Source organism: Boleophthalmus pectinirostris, unplaced genomic scaffold (genome assembly GCF_026225935.1).
Source record: "Boleophthalmus pectinirostris isolate CB_2022bp ecotype Guang Dong unplaced genomic scaffold, ASM2622593v1 HiC_scaffold_1, whole genome shotgun sequence".
Taxonomy (NCBI): Eukaryota; Metazoa; Chordata; class Actinopteri; order Gobiiformes; family Gobiidae; genus Boleophthalmus; species Boleophthalmus pectinirostris.
In genome coordinates, this window is record NW_026570970.1 from 19350534 (window position 1) to 19371713 (window position 21180).

At 38.2% G+C, this 21180-nt stretch overlaps 1 protein-coding gene and 1 long non-coding RNA gene across 4 annotated transcripts; one reads left to right on the forward strand and one right to left on the reverse strand.

Annotated features, from left to right (window-relative positions):
• Window positions 1–349: 349 nt before the first annotated feature.
• On the forward strand, window positions 350–20932 carry rnaseh2b (ribonuclease H2, subunit B). Of its 3 annotated transcripts, XM_055149411.1 has the most exons (12): window positions 352–568; window positions 1669–1749; window positions 18073–18141; window positions 18820–18927; window positions 19010–19086; window positions 19168–19273; window positions 19347–19411; window positions 19502–19607; window positions 19786–19867; window positions 19934–19979; window positions 20182–20259; window positions 20557–20932. In XM_055149411.1, the coding sequence occupies exons 1-12, from the start codon at window positions 541–543 to the stop codon at window positions 20662–20664; spliced, it is 954 nt and encodes a 317-aa protein (XP_055005386.1). In that variant the 5' UTR covers window positions 352–540; the 3' UTR covers window positions 20665–20932. The 3 variants fall into 3 exon arrangements, with proteins under 3 accessions (XP_055005396.1, XP_055005386.1, XP_020791937.1); XM_055149421.1 differs by lacking the exon at window positions 20182–20259 and having other exon boundaries at window positions 350–568; XM_020936278.2 differs by lacking the exons at window positions 352–568; window positions 1669–1749 and adding an exon at window positions 17515–17848.
• Window positions 6309–17661, reverse strand: LOC129407673 (uncharacterized). Its single transcript, XR_008631661.1, has 6 exons — window positions 17535–17661; window positions 17367–17463; window positions 15717–15842; window positions 15104–15180; window positions 7054–7120; window positions 6309–6417 (listed from the first exon to the last, which is right to left on the reverse strand). It is a non-coding gene; the product is annotated as an uncharacterized LOC129407673 (long non-coding RNA).
• Window positions 20933–21180: the final 248 nt, after the last annotated feature.

Genomic DNA, 21180 nt, shown 5'->3' on the forward strand with positions numbered 1-21180 from the left:
CAGATGACCAAAAACTTTCTCATTGTGCACGATGAGAACCAAGAATAAAAAATGCCATATACTGTCTTAACAATCTTAGTCTTTGTCTTAAATTCCTTAGTTTTTGCAATTTTCAACAAGTCACATTTATGAAATCAGACGGCTGGAAATTGACATAGCCACATGTAGACAATCTCTTGCACGGTTCTTGGAAGCGAGTTTACAGAGCTGAGACGGCTTACTATGCAGAAATAGGATCATCTCGGTTCATCGGATAAAAAGGTGATCTCCCCGTTTTCCCTCACGCTGTTACAGTTGCATTGCATCAGGAAGCTGCTGATGTCAATGAAGTCACTATCAAGGCGCACTGCTCCATCCTCGGCTGTATGGTCCAGAAAGATGGGACCACTGCGTGGGGTCCTGTTGAAGCGGCTATTCAAAACCTGGCGCATATTACTTAAGTTTTACAATTGCTTTAAACTTTTAATACCTCAGAGAAATAGGTAAAGGCAACGTTCAGCGGATTGTCTCTCTTCAGCAGTGGAAATACTGTACGTTCGTATGCGTCTTTACAAGCGAAGCCTAAAGTGTGAGTACTCACAAAGCACATGATAAAAGTGATATGTTTTTTAATGTTGATAGTGCTGCTTGAACAGGCAAGTTGAAAACAGGTATCCCTGGTATCGGTGGAATTAAATACCCAACAAGTCCAAAAGGACTGGGAGTGCAGAATTTCAACTTCAGAGTAACATGTTTCGGTTCATCTACCAACAGTGCAAACCCACTGGGGAAAAAGTAAGGCGTTCAACTATGCTGGACATTTTTTAAACTACGAGTTGTGCGTAAAACTCCTGAATTAAGTTACGTTAAAGAACTGAACATGTTGTGTTTGGACTTGGGAGTGTCACACTACAGTTTTGCAGCTTGCAGGTGTATTTGAATATTTGCCCGATGTGTGGGCCGGTGCACAGTCAGAATGCAAAGAAGACACAGAAATCAAGCGCAATAATCTGATGGGTTGCGGTTCCCTCTTAAAGGTCATCGAGAAAAAGAGACTTTGTAAGAGCCATACACCAATTTACATGGATTTCTATAGCTGTTCGACTGTTGTTAATATTGAAGTTAAAGCATTAGGTGCTGTTGATTACTGGACAATAGGGAAAAAGCGCAAGGCTGCCCTTGGCTCAATTACGCACAAGCTAAGCAGTCACACACAATATTGGATGATAACAAAACATTGTCCAAAAAAAAAAAAAAAACCTGTACAATCTGTAAGAAACAAATTGATCATTTGTTAAAATAAACCCTGAAGCTTTTTTTGCACGTACTATCATAGGCCAAGCGATTATTTATAATGGCACAGTGACAGAACTAACTTATATCATCTTTATTTTCTTGAGATATTCACAATATGATCAGCCACTGAAAGGTCACATTGTGTGGGAAGACTCTGTATGAGTCAAAACGAAATAACTCATCGCATTTTGGATTTCTAATGTTGCTAATGAAACACTCACTCAGACAATTATAATGTATTATTGGTCAATGTGGGATTTATTGCTGTCATTGCTAGAATGTTTATTAAAGTTTTAACTATAACTTGTAGCAATATAATACTTACCTGCAGTATCTCAACTTGGTTACAGTAAGCACAGTAAAGCTATTGTTTGAGCATATGTATCTTTACAGGCCCACAGAGGGGGACAGGCCTGTCCCTGCTGCACCCTGAGTCCAGTGCAGAAGTAGGTCAACTGAGGGCGCCCATGGCTGGTGAGTTGGAATGATGCTGCTCTCTCAAATACTGCAAAGAAAAGACAGGGAGGGAAAATCAAGAGAAGAAGAAAATGGCATTGATTGAGGATAATTAAAGCGTTGAGTTCAGAGGACAGAAAACAGTGAACCCTTTCTTGGACTTTGCTAATTACACCTTTGGTGCAAATTGTCCCATATTCTTGGTAGTTAACTATGAGTATGACCAAACACCAAACTGGTCAATAGTCAGGGAGACTTTTGTAGAAATGTAAGTTGAAGTTAACAATGTTTCAACATCTCAAGTAAAATACATTCTCCAGAGAATGTAAGTTACTTATGGTATTAATATAGGACTGCATTCAGCTTAGAGTTGCAATGCAATGGATACATTTAGACACAGTTCTCAATAAATAAATAAATAAATAAAATAAACATTCAAAAGATTGTGATCAATTTTTATGGTCAACACAGTATATGTTATGTATATATTCTGTATTATTATAGAAAGTTGCAGCCAGGTTATACATGGATAAGCAGAAGTGTGAACTCATTATCTAGTGACCAGTTTAAGGTTATGTAATGTAGATAGCAGTAGGTGACACAAGCTGACAGGAAGTCAGACACCTTCACTGGAACATGCTTGTACTCACAAAAGGTGTCCCATATTTACAGAGAGCGTATGGTCTGGTGTCTATAGGGACACACAGTGTTCCTGTGATAACTTCAATGCCCTGTCCTAGTCATCACAGTACCACAATAGGAATCAACAGGTAACTTAGCGACCCAAGCCAAACACAGAAAACCAGAGCACAATGGCTAATGACCACAGTATATGCCCCTCTTGTCTGTCTTGGAAAGGCTTACATTACAGCATACAGAGTCAACCTGAAGAACCGGATAGCACCAAGAGAAGCTAAATACTGTTTCCTATTTGCTATCTGTATAAGATTTGCATGCCCAGTGTGTGCTATAGTGATAAAAGGCATGCTGAGAGGGTGAGAAGCACACAAGGAAGTGACCGAAACTATCATTTTTGGAGAGCTCCAGATAGTGAGGCCTATGACTAAGCTCGGAAGAGTAGGAGTGTGCCTGTGCCCAAGCTTCAACACTGAGGAGGGAAGAAAGAATGGCGGGAAGAATGGATGGTGACTATGCACATACCACATGCACACCAAAAATAGATGTGTTGTTAAAAGACAAAGACATGTAAAAACAGACCAAACACAATTTCAACTGTCTAAAGAAAGACAATTACTAAACTCCTTACACAAGTTGCAAAATTACTATGATATACAGTAAATATATCTAGTTTTATAGAGCAAATGTGAGAATGTAAAAAGTTGTAATCCAACTGTGTTTAAAATACAGAAATAGTTTATTGTTGTTGGATAATTCATATTGTTTTGCTACATACAGTAGATTTTGGTGGCTTAAAAAAGTGCATTTACCATGAACAAAAATATCTTACAGTTTGTGGATGGTCTGAGGACAATATAATTAAACTGTATTTTTGAAGTGTACATTGTAACTCATAGCCATTTCTAAAATCCTTTGTGCAGCACTGTGGATCTAGTGAGGCTTAAATGTGCCCTTTAAATAAGACAAAAGAGAGTTTCAGTTTGTCATGCACTTCAATATTTTTATTTTAAGGATATTGTGCATACTCACACCCTCACATCATCCCATCCCGGCTAGCGCACCATCACTCCCTTCCTCTGTCCCACACGACATGCCTCTGTATTTAGACTGTTGACTCAGTTGGACACTAACAGCAGTGTGCGATAAGGAAGATTGAATCATCATGTTAAAACACCCCAGCTTTCATCTGCCAATATGCTCCAGTGGACGGAGTGATTCTGGTGTTTGGGGAATATAAAGCTGGCATGAGGACTACTATAGCACGGTTATGACTGAAGCATAGTGCGTTAGTACTAGGTGAATTGGTCTCATCATGGACACAGTTCTAGATAATGAGAGGTGTATTTATCAGGATGCTTGCACATAGGTGTCTGGTTTCAGATTGCAGGCATGCTGAGCACAGTGTGGAGCACAGCACAGCCAAGTGGACAACATTGGAAGCACGCTGGGACACGTGTGGAGGTCTATGTGATTGTAAGGCAGGTTAAACATGAAGACAATGCCATAGTGAATATGTACCGAGTATATTGTGCTGCTCTTTTTAGTGCTCTGGCCTGAGTCTCTTCAGTTACTTGATGGCTTCACTCATGCAGAGTTCCTGCAACCACAGCACCTGCAGTAAGACGCAAACAAGTAATGGGATATGTGAGCTCATCACCAGAATATCACAATATACTATGTTGTCTATAAAAAGGAAAATAAAGAGACACTGTGTACAAAACTACATTTAACAATGTAAAATATCCTTCAACATTCATGAAGCCAAATGGCCATTGTCCTGATTTAAGTTGTGGCAGTATGCATCAGCACTCGTGAGAGCCCAAGATTACAGAGGTTTAAAATATTCAGGAAACCAAAATGTTTATGTTTGATTTAGCTCACACATTTCTCGTTAATACTGAATAAATAACTCATATTCATATAGACAGCAACTAGATTTAAATGATCAAAAATTACACGTTTAAGCATTAAATGCCCAGACTATACTATACTGTAACCAAGGCCCAATTGTCAAATAGACCTGAGAAAACAAAATTGAAACAAATGAATAAAATGTAAAATCTCAGAAAAACCACTGCAAAGACTACAATTAGAAATGGTTAAAAAGACCATTATCCCTATAAGACCAATAAGCTTGCACAACTAACATATGATTTAAAATCTAAAAGTAAGGCTTGGCCCAAATCAGGTGCCCTCCCAGGTCTGAAACTGTGTCTAGAGCAAGAGCAGCACAGTCTACACTCACAACAAAGGCTCCCTGAGTAAAAGCAGTGGGCCAGGACCATATAGTGAATAGTAAATGAAAGAATGACAGATCTCAGTCATCGCCTCTTTAACAGCTCCTCACTCGCCCTCTCTTTACAACTCTTTCTTTCTCTCTCTCTCTTTAACTCGCTGGAGGATGCTAACCCATCAGGTCCCTTGGCTCCTCTCCACAGGATGATGTCATTCAGAATGACATCACCATGCAGTGTGTGTGTGTGTGTGTGTGTGCATGTGTGTGTGAGTGTGCTTTCTTTTCCCGCTGCTCTGCCTCTGCTGCTCCCCTCGGAGGGGAAGGTGCTGCTTGACACTCAGCCGCGAGACCACAACCCTTGGCCAAAGTGCCGTGTTAGCACATAGCACTCAGAGAGAATGGGAGAGCAATAGGCGCATTAAGGCTGGAGATTGCTGGTCTTAAAATTGGTGTGATTGGAAAAGTAAAGGTGCGGTAAGGAGCACTGGAAAATGATGGGATCAAAGAAGGACAAGTTGGTTAAACATTTCTGATTTCTGCAACATCAGTAAAGCGGGATCTCTAATAGTAAAGCTGCACATAAAGTACAGGCATGTGCATGTTCCTATAATTTTACCATAACAATTTCTTGGCATTCACAGGTAATGTAGTAGCAGGCAGTCCACAAGCTTGTGCATGTCTTTGTGCCTATCCTAAAATGAGGGGGCTCTGTCAAGATGACTCTGTAACATTAAATATATACAGTATAATTGCTAGCCTTAATGCAAATGATTACACATGGTTAAAGGAGAACTGCAATTGTAGATATTAGTACTGTATATATAAAAGCTTTTATCCTCTGAATGTCAGGCAATGTAGTCTCCAAGTAGGTTGGATAATGAGTTTAAACTTTATTTCCAATCTGAAGCGCAAAAGCTGCTGATAACTGGCATTGTAGTGGTGATACAGTGGTGATTTCAATACAATTACTTACTGCTAATTGCCATATTGTCAGATTATACACATTGACTAAATGAGTACAGAGATATTCTCACTACGATCTTCACGCAAGTCTCACAGCAGCAGAGGCACTTGCCTTGAACACGCCTGGGCTTTATGGAGCACAGTTGGCATGGCTCGAGACTATGATGTCATCCTGGTGAATGGGCCGGCAATATGGGGATCAGCAGGTCTGTGAAATACATAGATACAATACAATATATGTGTGCGATATTGCATTGAACTGGTATAAAATGCTGAAACAGATTTTTGGAAACAACATGAGGTATTTTAAATATTGAGATATCATTTTTGTAATGAATTCATTAATATGTGTATAGTATTAGGGGTACACTATACTGCAAATTCATTATTGTTAAAGAAGCAAAGGGGATGCTTTAGGGATGCTCATGTTAAAAGGTACGTGTCAGGTGCTCTTTGGAAGTGGCAGGTAATTATCATTTTAAAGCAGATAACATTATTATTGTAACAATGATGACTTTTTGTTACAGAAAAATATATAATCTGAAGTGTCAGAAGTTCAAAATGTAGGCCCAGTTTATTTAGGTTTGTTAGTCCTAATTGTAACCTTGTTTTGACCATTTAATGTAGAAAAAAGGATAATATTTGTTGGTGTGTTAGCAGTATAGTGGAAATGCCATGATCAGTGGGTCATGTAGCTTCCCCGTCTGTCCCGTGAGATGGGGCCAGAACCCTGTCACCTCCACCTGCTCAGGCCTCAGAGGAGACCAGCGATAAATTTAGACCATCACGGAAGAGGGTAGAGCATCTCCAGATTGTGGTCAACCAGGGTCCTTGATTTGGTGCCAGATCTATAAGGAATATACAAGTGTATAAGGGTCCCATCCTGGTGGTGTTAATTCTAAATTAACAAGATGAACAGTTGAAGATGAACGTTTTGGCCTCACACGAAAGAATTATTACATTATTGATGCAACTGTTCAAACATGTTTTTTGTTTGTTTGTTTTTAATTCTCTAATGATCAGGAAGTGCTACTTTCATTCTAGTTAGCAAGTAGGAGCAATAGTAAAAAAAACACAAGGAGCAGTTATAGTATGTAGTAGTCTTATAAACATCAATAGTAGCAGAAGCAGTATCTTACAAATAACCTTTTAAGTATTTAGAACTTTTACTTTTTTTACAGTAAGTCTCTTCATTCAGTGAGAAAGAATACATCTGAGAAATGTATTTTTCATGTATCCTTATAACCTTTCTATTGGCATATCAGAATTATCATTTGCGTATGTGATTAGACTGAATGAATAAAACACTCCACATTTTATTCTGTACAAATGCTTGGCAGTTTAGGGGTACCCTTTGTATAGTCAGTAAAGAGAGATGGAGATGTTAAAATCCTCTCTTTCTTTCTCATCAAGACAAGTGAAAAGTGAAAACACACAGACAAAAGCAGCCCACACGTTGAGCTGCACCCCTGCGTTGCGTGCACCTGTTGTCCCGTGTGGAGCAGCCAGCCTTTTCTCTGGAGCAGGAGGTCAGGCACTAAGACTTTCCACCTGTGTGAGAAAAGAAATGACAGATAAAGAGTTTGACAGTAACGGAGGGAGGAGACACCACAGCGGTCTGTTTTATTAAGGCACAACGCAAATGGACAACTCTGTTTAAAAGTCTTTCACTCTCCCCTCTGCCCCCTCAGCTGCTCTTTGTAACACCAACTGACGACCCCCCGCCCCTGGCCTCAAGTGTCACCCTGACGTTGACATGTTTGGGTCATTTCATCTGATGGGATCTCCTGGGAGGAATTAGCATGTGCAAAAGAAAAGTCTGCAGTTTTAAAAGCTCAGTGTTTCCAATTTGCCGCCACATGCTTCAAATTAGCCACGTATTTACTAAGGTCAGGAGCTGGGCATGTAGCCATATAGAGAACTGTGCAAAAGAGAGGAAGCGTTGGGGTGGGGCTGCAAAGGGTTAAGTGCAAGTAGAGTGATATGTTTGGTAACTAATAATATAATTTATAATAATATACATACTATTGTTATTGTGAAATGCATGATATTTTAGCCAAAATCCATTACACCAACACAATAACAAATTTACAATACACTTATACCATACTCCATACAACTGTACAACAACTCCTTATGTACAACAACCTTATGTAATAGACAACCTTCTGTCATGTCACAATTTCATCTTTACACTGTTTCTCCTTGTATACAGCCCTGATATATTTCTTATTAGTATTTTTCTATATTTTATTTTTACTTGTACATATACATATACATTTGTGTAATTATGTCTTATTTGACATCAGTGTCTTGCTATTTTTGCCACTTATTTTAAAAAGATTATTACCATTTTCATTTTTGCTCTTTGTTATTATAATATATTGTGATGTGTGAGCTATTGGGTCCAAATAATTTCTTTTGTAGATCAATAGTTTGTCTGATAGTGATAAGCGTTAAGTGGTATGATTCAAATTGTGAGAGTAAGTAAATAAACGTATATTTTAAAAGGTACTTTTTGAAATTTTTTTTTTAAGGTTTTTGAAATAAACAAAGATACAGATGGATGCTTTATTTAAAGAAGTTTACTGATCTACAAATCATTGGCATTGTTAAGGAATTCTGCACTGTTTTGACATGCAGGCTGACATATATATTTCACTCAACATAATAAGAAATGTTATGGATGTGATTGTGAAACATAAACCAGAAGATCTCATTTCATAGGTGATTCCCTTGATAGATGTACATACTCTCAGTTCTTCATTTCTAAATGTTTCTTCTTTTTCACAAACTTTGGTAAAAAAAAATCTGCCCAAGAAACACAGAGTAATGCATTTTTGACCACAATCTAAAGTTTTACAAATCACAAATACACTACTAAGAGCTAGAAAAGACAACACGTATTTCTTCACTACACCACCACTTTTCACAGTTTGGTGACTAACCCGACAAACTACACTAAATTAACACTTGAGTTTATTTAAGCCTGTTAAAAATAGGCATGATGTGATTATTTTTTAAGTCCGGTAAGTGGTCTTTTCCTGTCAATGCAGAATAGGAAAAGCTGGCTTGTCTCACAAACCGTTTACAAGCTAATTATTTGGCATTTTTAGCTCTGGAGTCTTGTTGTATTTGTTCTCAAGCCAAATGATCCTTATTGCATCTGTTGTGTGTTTGTCTTATCACGACTCTGGGTGAGGCTGCGCTGGTGGATTTTATGTGTGGGCACCAGTAAAAGTGTATATATAAATGTGTGTGTGTGAGTGTGTGTGTGTGTGCATGTGTGTGTGTGTGTGTGTATGTATGTGCGTGCGTGTGTGCATGTGTGTGCAGCCAAGCCTAAAAGCATTTAGGTGGGAAAGGGAGAGGGGTCTGCTGCGATCTGGGGATGACATCATTATCCATGATGTCATTTCTGCAGGGTGACTTTGGCACATGTGATCTTTTGGGTGAGGTCACACCTTCACTTCTAAATCTCAGTAATTGACAAAGCAGCAGTGCTTCACGGTTGTGGTGTGAAACACCAAATCTGAACAGCCAGATTAACTGATAAATTAAAAAGACTGGTAGATTGGCGTCAAAATGTTATACTGGACAATTAGTTGAAAACAATGAACGATTTGTAGCATAAGTATATGGTTTTCTTTGCTGTGTTCAGTTCAGAATTAATCTATACATTGGGATCTGCTGGTGATGAATTGTGAAGGTTGAAAACTAATGTTCCTACTTAAGTGTGGTAAGATCAGCAAGTTTTTACTTTTATTTGAAGACAGTTGATTCTAAAAGGTGAGTTGAGCAAAACACAGCTTCAGTACCCAGTTGTGAGAATTTTCTCTGTATAGGCTATACAAACATATACAGATAAAGTCTGTATGGTAAGGTGCAATTTATGTAGTGTTTGGCTTGCCTCAATTTTACAAGTCATGACACTGGCGTAGAGTTGCAGAGGAAAAAGCATTATTGGTCATTTAACTGGCATTAAGGACCACAAAAGTACACGCACTATACTTTGAGAGCACATACACAGGGTATAGTCACTCTGGGGCTTGGAAAAAGTAACACTTAAAGGAATAGTCATGGCCCACAACAAGACCATCTGGAAATAAGCTCCTCAACTTGAACAAGTCACTGGGAACTGTTTAAACTGATTCACTGCATTCACATGTTACTCATCTGGTGAGAGACTGCACATTGTCTGAACGTCCAGAGACAATAGTGGTTCAGATTCCTCATTTGTTTGTTTAGCATCCTCCGGTTTCTACCTATAGGTTATTAGCATCGACCTTTCAGACTACATCATTCACTTTATCAGAGCAGAAAAACACAGCGCGCACACGAGTAGCTTGAGGCAAACCATCCATTCTCATTAGTACCCTCTCGCAGCCGGCTGACGGTAAACTGAGCATGTGCCAAAGTCATAAACTTGCACACTCCTCCCGCCATTACCTCATAATCATGATATCACACAAGTGTCTCATAATGATGACATCACACGGCCAGATTCACAGGCTTGGCTATTTGATTACATTACACTTGCCTGGTTCATTCCAAAAAGCCAAGGACAGATCGCAGACTGAAAGACTGGAGGTAGTCAGTGAGTAATCGCCAGTGCTACTAAAGAAATGAAAACCTCTGGGTCAGGCATTCAGGGAGAAGTTCAAGTTGATGGTCAAACGGTGAGGTCTTGTTCTTGGCAGCTAATCTGAATGAGAGAATCAGTCACAAGCTGAATCACGTAAATTCCACTTTACTCATGCAAATCCTTCACTCCCTTTTCTATACATCTCGGCTTTTTCTGACTTTATTAATATAAATGGGTTAATATTCATTGAAAGGGTGCTTTGGTCCACTCTATGGTTATCAACAGTCATTTTAGTTTAGTGGAAAATGACAGCTGTGACATTGATGCAAAGATCAATCTTATAAATAATTTTACTAAAACACATTTTATTAATTTTATAAGACTTCTGGTCAGTTCGTCTTGTGAGGTCAGTCAGGGGTCCAGTATACGCTCAGCCACTCACTGTCAGTGTATAGTCACTTCTAATCACTTCCAGAAAACAAAAGCAATGGTTATATCGTTTGGTTATTAGGAAAATATTATAGAAGTCCATTTCATCATCTTAAAGCAAGAATGCTTTGGTTTGACTCCCGGAAAAAGGCCTTTCTGTGTAAATTTTGTTCTTTGTGTGTTTTGGATAGGGCTGTGCAATGAATCAAAATTAAAGTTCAGTAATTTTAAATCATCAGTGATATCCATGCTCGTGTCAGTAAAAAATAGGGATGCACAGATCCAGCTTTTTCAGTTCCTGTACTGATATCGATACACTGACTTTAAGTTTATGCCGATATCCGATATTAAACAATACCACTGTAGGAATGGGAAGTGGCACTTATTTCCTTAAAACACAGTTAACTTATTAGACAAGAGATTGTGTTATGTTACAGTTATTTATTCTTTAAATGACTTCTGAAAAACTTTGAAACATTTTAGGCCAAAATCATCCAATAAATTGTCTTATTACATCCAATTAAAGGCCCAACCAGGATACTGGCTTCAGGTCTGTCAACAGAAATTTGAGGGCCCGGGGCAAGAAGTCTCACAAGAAGTTCCAGTTCTGGGCCCCTAAACCCTGAGGCCCAGGACAACAGACCCACCCCCCCCAATCTATTCCCCTGATTGGCTTAACCGCTATGATGTAACCGATACCCGATCTGGCTAAATTTTCAGTATTGGTATCGGTTCATCCCTAGTAAAAGTATGATGCTCCACTCAAATTTCCCTACAAGGAGTATAATAATAAAAAAATCATTGGTAAGATTATTTTTGCATTATTATCTACCCATACATCACCTTCCTACACATCTGATGTAAGCCAAAATATTACAGTGTACTAAATTGCAACTTTCCTAAATTAAACTATAATGATTCACAATTTAGAACAATGGCTATTCCTCCACAACACCTACCGCTACAGTAACCACTCTCATTGTCCCTGCTTTGGTGGGATCTTCTGACATAAACCCGTCCTAGTGAAACATGGGGTCTCGTAAACAAATAAACCAACAAACTTCATACATGGATATAGTCTAATTACAGCTTTAAAGTCGCCCGCTCGGTCTCTAATTTCTGTGCAAGTGGTGAGAGACTGGTGGAGCCAAAACGGTCGGCAGATATAATTAACACATCATCTCTGGTTCGGGATAAAGCGAGAAAGAAAAAGAGAAGGGAGAGAGAGTGAGAGAGAGAAAGCAAGAGAGAGAAGAAAGACAGAGAAAGCGAGAAAGAGATTTAGGGCCAGCGCAGAGTTAGACCCAGTAAACAATAATTAGGATTGGGGATGGTGCATTGTGGCATGGAGACTTGGCGGGGAAACGCAAAGAGGACGAGCAGAGAAAGAAACAGACAGCTATGGTATATGAAAGCCCCTTGTGGAGCTCAATGTACATTTTGTGGCTAAAGACTCATTACTGGAGTCCAAAGGGAATGAAATGTATGAATAAAGTAAATACACATGCTGTTATAATTAGGCCTGTCACAATAACAAATTTTGAAGTGCAATAAAATGCTACAAAGATATACTGAGATAACTGATATTACATACTTTATACATAATAACCCTACAGCAGAGTTATCCCTTAAAACTATTCTAAATGTATAAAATAGTTAAAAAAAACACAAATAGTGCAAGATAACCTCAGTAAACCATATTTAAACAGACAGTGTCATTCAAAAGACCTGAGCTGCAATAAAAAAATAGCAGAATTAACCAATAATAAGTCATAGAAGTTAGTTATTTAACCCTGTAGAGCTCAGACTGTATCTTATTACAACAAAAATACCTCTAATCTCCCCTTTTACAAAGAAAACGTGCACAAAATAAATACTAAGACCCAAAATACATACTTTCACCTATCATATATTGAACAATAAGGTGATATAGTAATCATTGTGACAGACCTAATTACAACTGTGGCGAAAATGCTTTATAATAACTACATTCTTTACATATTTATAGAGCACGAAGAAAGACTTAACTCATAATAAACAATAGATAGTTTATTAAGGATGATTCAGAATTGGCAACTAATTAATTAAGGGGATGGGTATTTATTTAGTAGTTATAAGCCTGAATCATTCTTAATAAACGATTTGTTTATTAGAAACTAAAGCTTCATTAACTTTGAAGTGTGGGGTCCGCAAACCGCTTGTCTCCATGGAGATGTAATTGCTTTGCTGTGAAATGTTACACAGTGTGACATGAAACTTATCTCTCATGCATTTATTCAATTAGATGTGTTTATATTGCTAAATACAGTATGTCATATTCTTCTTACTGTGAGCCTCAATACTCCACAGATCTGACTTGTAACATGACTTGAGTTGGATAAGTTTAATGCCATATTGTAGATCATTACAGGCAAAGCAATAACATCTCCCTGGAGACAAGCAGATAGCAGGGCACCTTCAAAGCTAATTAAGTCAGTTAAATCAGTTATAAAGTGTTACTATTGCGGCTGCTAAAATGTCTACAAAAAACAAATAGAGTTTAGAGGGCCTACAACAAGGATGGAAACGCATAATGCTCCATTTGCCACACTGCTGAGATCACCCCTGATTTTTTTTTCAGAACACAGGCCTAGACAACATAGTAAACTAGACAGGATTTTGCGCTACCAACTTTCTCTCCATTCAAACTGTGGCTCAGAGCATCACCTCCAGTCCTGGCACTATATTCCTAGGCCTGTCACGATAATTACTTTATCGACTTATCATTCAATATATTAGATGGAACAATACATTTTGGGGATCAGTATTTATAGTGGGAACGTTTTCTTTGTACTAGTTAGAAACTTTTTGGTATTTTTTGTACTATGACCAGATTTTAGATGTGAGGAATTGAATAAAGAACTTCTATGGGCTCATTATAGATAAAAACAAACTACTAAAGTGATTAATTCTGTTATTTATTTATTGCCGTTTTTTTTTTAAGATATATTATACATTTAGTTTTTGGGAATAACCCTGCTGTTGGGTTATTATATCAGTGGCCTAAATTAGTTTCAATATTATCGTTTATTTTTTCATCAATATATCACCCCACACAGAGTCCTACCTGTTCCTGAGTCATCTGTCTGTTATGTAGAGCTCAACCACAAGCATACTCATGGTTTTAGACCCTGACACTCATAGAAATTTAAAAGAATAATAGACAAAATACAGTAGTTTATTTATAGCAAAGAGAAATTTGACTTGTTTGGATGAGATTAAAAAAATATCAAGAAGCAAAAATAATAATACTACATCTATTACTGATACTCACCATTTCTTCTTCCAGATTACAACAACTACAGCTGCTAACACACTGAACTAGGGGTGTTCAGGTTCACTGATTAAGTAAAAATTTTGGGGACAGTCATTGACTGATAAAAATATATGTCTTGTTCTCTCATCAGTGCATCCAAATGGATTTGTAGTTTGTGCGCTATCAGTCTATAGCATTCACAGTACCTCTAATAATCCAGATAAATGGGAACTTGTCCAAACAAAAATCATTTGAAGGGTGTAAAAGTGCAGACAAAGTATAATATAATAATATTTCTGTATGTGTGTTACTACTGCTCCTACACTTCTCTAAATGCAAATATTTAACACCCACTGATCCTTTCTTCCATATTGTTGTTCATAAACAATGTTAGTGCCAGACATACCCATTGACTAAGATGACTTTGGCAGTAACTGCTGGCATCTGCTGACAGCTTTATCTATAGAACCTCAACGCCTTTTGTATGTACAGTGCTTGCCAACCAAGCCAGCTATAAAACAAACATGGAGTAATAGCAATCCATAAAAATTCCAAATAAATCACTATTTAAAATCTTTGTTGTGCCAGAACAATGTTAAAAAAATGAATAAATTTGCCTATAAATTAGCTATAAAAATAGAGTGTATTTATGCAGACCACATGCAGCTGGGGTGTGACTTGCTGTAAACCCGTGATATTACGGTCATCACCATTTTGAGCGTTGAGGGAAAGAGGAAATACCAGTGCAGCGGAGGCCTCACAGAGCACACTGATGCTGGGAATGAGGAGTCACCGGCGTCTTGAGCGGTGGGGGGAACCAGACCTTACGGGAAGACCAAACATCTCCCTGGTGAGGTGCAAAAAGTGCTTCATGTTTATATCAGTGTGTGAGAGAAAAAGCCCTAACAAACATGCATGAGTGGATAACATTTACGTTCCCGACATTCCAGCCTCTGCACTTCCAGGCAGCGCGAGGCTACGAGCTGTGACATCACACGGAGGGGTTCCTCTGTCTACCACACACCCGCTCTCTCGCACAATCCCACCCATATTTGGAAGAGAGAGGAAGGGAATCCCAGATGATGACTCAAAGGCTTCTGCTGCCAAGGGGAATTCTCTCCACATCTGTTTTTATGTAGCCTGCTGTGTGTATGTGTGTGTGTGCGTGTGTGTGTGTGAGTATGTGAGTGTGTGCGTGCTATGAGTTCATTGGTGTGTACATTACCTCCTCAGGCTTATGATGATGATGATAATGGAGTTTCCATATGAAGCATATTCAAAATGGCTATGCGGCTTTAACAGCTGTGGAAGTGCAAAAGAGGTACCTGAATGACACAAGTGTTACTGATAACACCTGGATTTGTCTGACAGTCATTACAGTCGAAAATCAAACAGACAATTTCTTTGTTAAGGAAGTGCTAAGCCACAAAAAATACATAACTTGAGTAAAATTAAAAATAAAAGTTTAAAACAGCTAGACTTATCATACCCGCTAATACTGTAATTATACTGTAATACTAGAATTGCAATACTACAATTATATACTTATTCTGTTATTTTCTCATGTGACAGCACTTAATAAATACCAATAATAATAATAATAATAATACAATGTAAAATTTTCCATACCACACAGATTGATACAACCTACAGTCAAAATAATTCCCTATTTTGAAGCACAAAACATAATTCTTTTAGTGAGAATTGCTCAGGGGAAGGAAAAGGCACAGACAATGATAGTGATTCTCTTTGTAGATGTATAACCAATGGGGATTTGTACAAAAAGATGCAAGGTGTTTGAACTTTTTACTTTTTGGGGCCTACATTTTTAGACTTACTTTGTTCTGGTCTGGTTGCTGGTGACAGAGGACTGGCTCTCCGAGGGTTGTCTCTGGTCCAAAGTTTCAGAAAGACCGCTGTTGTTCCCTCTGTCAGTCAGAAACACAGACATCCCCCCAAGCAGTCTAAAAAAGAAAGGGCGCTTTCATAGAATATTCTGTTTAGCGGCACATGTACTGTTGTGTCATGATTCTCCCGAGAGCCATAAAACAAGTCATTCACAGACATCTCACCCACGCTTGCTGTGCCACGGACTTTAGCAACATAAATCAGTGTCATTAAAGCAAGAAACAAAATCAAAATTTCAACATGTTTCCTGAGTAAGCTGCCTCCAAATATGAGCAAGAACACGCAATTGTGTCAGAAGATTAGGTACATTATTAGCAAACCTAAGTCTTTTATTAGTAAATTAACTGTAATGTACGCCTACACAACAATCATGTGAGTTGCAGTAGTATGGTAAATGGTACAACTTAGTAGCATTGTGTCTGGCCTATATTTTTCAGATTCTGGACCGCAATGATGTCATAGTCCCAGATGGGGACAAGAGATAGTTTTTCCTGTTGGTCACATAGTACTTTATTTCAGCAAATATCCAGAGGTAAATTCACAAATCAGTATTTAAACCAATATGTTCCTTTTAGCTGTGCGCCCTCTGTCTTTAAGGTCCTTTATTACACAAAAATGACACTAAGCTTTAAGCCATGTTAGACTGCAGTTACCTTATCAAAAACATATCTGAAGTTGTGTTTTGTTTCATTCACACATGTCTGAGTAACCCTTTATTATTAGTCTATCTACATCCCCAAAGCTCAAAATGCTCTGTTCCACCTTGTGATGTCATGAAAATGTTGGCAAATCCAAGCCTTAAATTATCCAAACGATTATAGTGCAGGTGTTTGGAGTTTAAAAACACAGTGGAGGACTTCCTGAATTACCACATGACATAACAAGGTGGAAATATGCAGGACTGTGTGTATGAGGAAACAATATTATAACATAGATCAGAAAATAGCATAATATGGGCCTTTTAAATATAAATACTGGCCTAGAATGTTGTGGTGTCATGTGAAACACATCAGTAGTCTATGTGATTTTTTGCAGCATTGATACTAATAGTTTGTTTTGTTTGGTTGTTTTTGTTTTGTTTTGTTCCTTTCCAACAACCCTACATGCAACTATACATTTTAGGTTAAAGGTTAATTTTGAGAGTTCCAAAGTGTGTTATTAGTCAATATTACTAAGTCTCTCACAAAGTCAGCAGCATTGGTCACTTAAGCACTGGCTGAAATGAAAATCAAGCGTGCACAGAACTGAGATATACAGCTTAAAATAGGTAGTCTAACGAAAGAGATCTCGTGTCCCGTAGCCTGTTTTGCACCATCACAAACACCGTGGTAGGAAATAAAAACAAGTGAGTCACAGAAAACCAACTGGGATTCACGGTGACATCCAGAGAGAGGAGAAAGAGGGAGAGGAGAGAGGACCAAAGACAGATGGACCCCCCAACTGCTCTAAAACATGCGCCAAAGGACAACTAGTCACGAAAACGCCGTGCACTCAAGAACAGCAAATCCGAATGACTTATAACAGAATATTTTTTTGCACATAACACACCTAACAGCATGTAAATGAGTACAAAACAGTACCTTAAATGCACTTGATAGTATCACGGTGGTTGGTCGACATCTAGTGTACAGTTTCATGGACTGCACTCCCTCCACATGTCCACATGGAGCAGCCGAGCTTTAGAAAATTAAAATGTTTAACACCGCAACTTCAAGGAAAAACTAGACATTACACACATCAAAGCTCACCTATAAGTTACCGATTCAACACAAAATTTCAGTTCGAGATTTTCGTGCCATATCTATCTGCTTTAATCTTGTGGGTCGACAGCAGGAAGCGAGTTGGAAAGCGAGGGCAGAGAGACGCGCCTTTTCTGAACCATGTGATGCAGTGGAAGTAGCCAGTCAAACGCGATTACACTGTTATGCTAGCACTTGGTTTTCATCCCTAAAAGATTAAAGCACTTCTTTTGTACTTCTGTTACATTTACTTCACGATATGTCAACCAAAAAGAAGCGGACGCCCAGTGCCCCAAGTGACAGCTGGGTTGTCATTGCAGCAGGTAGGAAAAGAAACACTTGAGCTAACGGTGCTAACAGGCTGCATAACTTATAACTCGCGATACATTTTCTGAACTGTCAACGAAAGTTTCCGTATTATTTCTCTTCTTTTACTGCTCTTATGGTCACTGAAAGCATCAAACATAGGAAAGACTGTGTGTTACACAACTATTGAATTACAACCATGCCATACTGTATGTCAGTAAAAGCTTTTGTATTGTTACAGATTCTGTTGTTGATTCAAAGAGGCGTGACGCAGACCCATCTTTTGTGAAACTAAAGAATCCACGCACAGGTTGGAAAAATTACCCATGCATGCTTTGCTGCAATACATAAACACGGTAAACGGGCGCTATCCATTGTATTCCCATGGCCTACATAGCATCTAAAGATGACCTTCTGAGACTATAGTTAAAGGTGCACTATGTAACTTATTTGGTAGAGTGTTTTTACTGGCTATGCTTTGTTCTATATTATGTCCATAAACTTATGGAGACAAGCAATTGATGCCATCACGCCAAGTTGCAGGTCAGATCTGTGAAGGGGTGACCCACTTACAGTATAAATGTAGGATCAGGTAGGATCCGTAGCTAAAAAAAAATCAGTTCTGTCAACTGGACAGACATCTGGAAGGGAGGAGCTAAGTGCATTGAAATTAACACCCATTTGTTTACAATTTCTGTTTGTTAGCCAGGTCTTGTCATATTTGCATAAGCGTTCAAGCCCCTAATGGGTGCTCTCACACCTATAAGAAAACTTATGTCCAATTTAAATAATTACATTTTTCTTATATCCACTATGCTAGATAAATTTAAAGCCATACTGTGGAACATTACCTGTAAATCTACAAATCTCCATGGAGACAAGCAGATGCCCCTTTTAATTCATAAAATACGCTGCACTCATTTTGCATAAGGGCCACTTAGCTCTAATAGGATGTGAAAGTAAAAGTTCCCCTTTTTTGTATCTGCAGACACAGTATCGCTTTATATGTTGGGAAGTGGTGATACACAGTTATATGAAGTGAAAGCATTTGACGAAGACTACCACAGCTGGTTTATTGGTCAGACTGTACAACAAGGTTTGTCATTGACTATTACTGCTGATCAATGTCAGCAGCCCACCATCATAGCACTTTAATGCCCTTATTGTGTGCATGGTAGATGGGAGGCTCCTCTTCATCACACCACTCGACCCTCTCTATCTTCTGCTGCCATATTTACTTCATGCTGGCAAAGAGGTAAGGTATATGATGAGTGCATAATAACATGACTGTGTATGTTTTTTTTTATTAATTAATAATAACGAAAACAATATACAGGAGAAGTTTCAACCCATAGAGCAGCTTTTAGTGGATGAGAATTTCCCAGCCTGTTCCAGATTGCTGAACTGTCCCTGTTCGTTGAGCCATATTGCAGAAGAAAAAGGTGATTTTACAATAATTGTAAATAACAATGAATTAAGTATTTGCAAATTTTTCATAATAGATTTTAACTTTAGAGGTGGGAAGTCTGAAATTTTTTCGGTACAGTCAAGAGCGGACATTAGACTGGTTAAAGAAAAAGGTATTTTGTGTTACTTTGTTGGTCTATTAAACCTTTTGTCAGTACATTTATGTTTGATTAATTTGTGGTGGAAATGTGATCTTATTTTAGGTTGACAGAACAGTTGTTGCTCTTAAGAAAAAGAACATTTCAGTTGGAGAAGGAGTAAAGTCTGCAACATATATAAAAGTCAAGACTGAATCAGATTGTCCTGAAGGTATGGTGAAAATGGCGCAAATTTGTGAAAATACAGAGAAACTTTTATTTAAGGATCAACTATGAAGTTTTGTAGTTATGTTATTCAACAGTAGATGGCAGTAGGAGTGCTTGTTAGTATGCAGCTAATCATTTTGAGCTAACCTAAAATGACATGAGTGCCACTTCTTCATCGGCAGAGGACTACTTGCGATATGCCCATGGCCTTATATCGGAGTATCTCAACGAAGACTTGAGCAACGCCCTCCTCAAACACTTAAAGTAAGCCCTGTGGACAAAGCTTTAGAAATAATTACCAAATATTAACCATCAAAATACATTTTTCAGTTTACCTGAAGTCACAAGCCCAAAAGAGTCTGAGCCACCGTCAAAGGTAGGGTGTCCTGTATGCAAAGGATGTACTTTTCTGTTTTCAAGTTGCATGAAAATCACAGTGCACATTATCTGTAGTCCTCCTCCTTATGTAACATTAGTAGTCATTTTTGCACACTTAGAAAGCCTTTATATTAGTGTTGAGTGAACACTCTATTCCTCAGAAAAATGTGCTAAGCTTTTCTTACTTCCCCGTTCAACAGAAGCGGAAACTGTCTGACAAGCCTGTGGAGGCTGGAGAGGACTACACCAAATTCAACAGTGCAGACTTTGCGCGAAAAGTGAGTGTATTATTGACAAGTCTGCCTGAAAAGATAAAAGCTTAGTGAAGCTTAAGATTTAAGATTAAGTTTTGGAGAATATATTTTTAATTTAAGGGATTTTAGAGAGATTATGGCCAATGAGGAGTAATTGTCCCACTTATTATAAAGCAAGTAGCGAGTAATTCTTGTGAGTAAACAGCTTTCTTTAGGTTCTGTCCAAAGACGGTTTAGATAAAGGGGAGAAGGTTCTAGAACATGATTTTTTTTTTTTGCAAGGCCACTGGGTATGCAACTTATGTAAACTTTTAATTTCAGCCACCGAAGAAGATGACAGCAGCTCAGAAAACTCTGGCTAAAGTAGACAAGACCGGCATGAAGACTATGTCGTCCTTTTTCAGTCCCAAGGTCAAAACAGAAAAGTAAATGTTTTGCTGTTGTGAACTACATTGTAATAAAGACATTTGATTTTGTATGGATCTGTCTGCTCATATGAAGCTCTTTAAAATAACTTGGTTGGTTATCAAGTCTAGCTGAAGGAAAAAAGCCTTAGCCAAGCAAAGCCTAATTCCCTAATTTCTTAGGTTTGGCATTTTGTTGCCTTAAAAAGTTGTCTGCTCTTTGGACGGGACAGAACATGGTTTGAAAATGTGTGAGGGACCCAAATTAAAGATGAACACTTTGGAATGTAAAATGTGTACTGTCGAAACTTTCCTTCTTTTGCATTACATTTCAAACACACCATGGGCCATAAAACTGCAATGTAAACTTAACAAATAGAAGAATGACATGCACAACATGTTTGTAGAAGTAACAGCAGATGAAGACTAAATGGAGATATTTTGGTGATTAGTCCTAACTCAGTTTTATCAGCCTCAGTACATATGTCTGTATTTTTCATTAAATCTATATTTGAATATTGCATTTGATATTAAGTAGTAA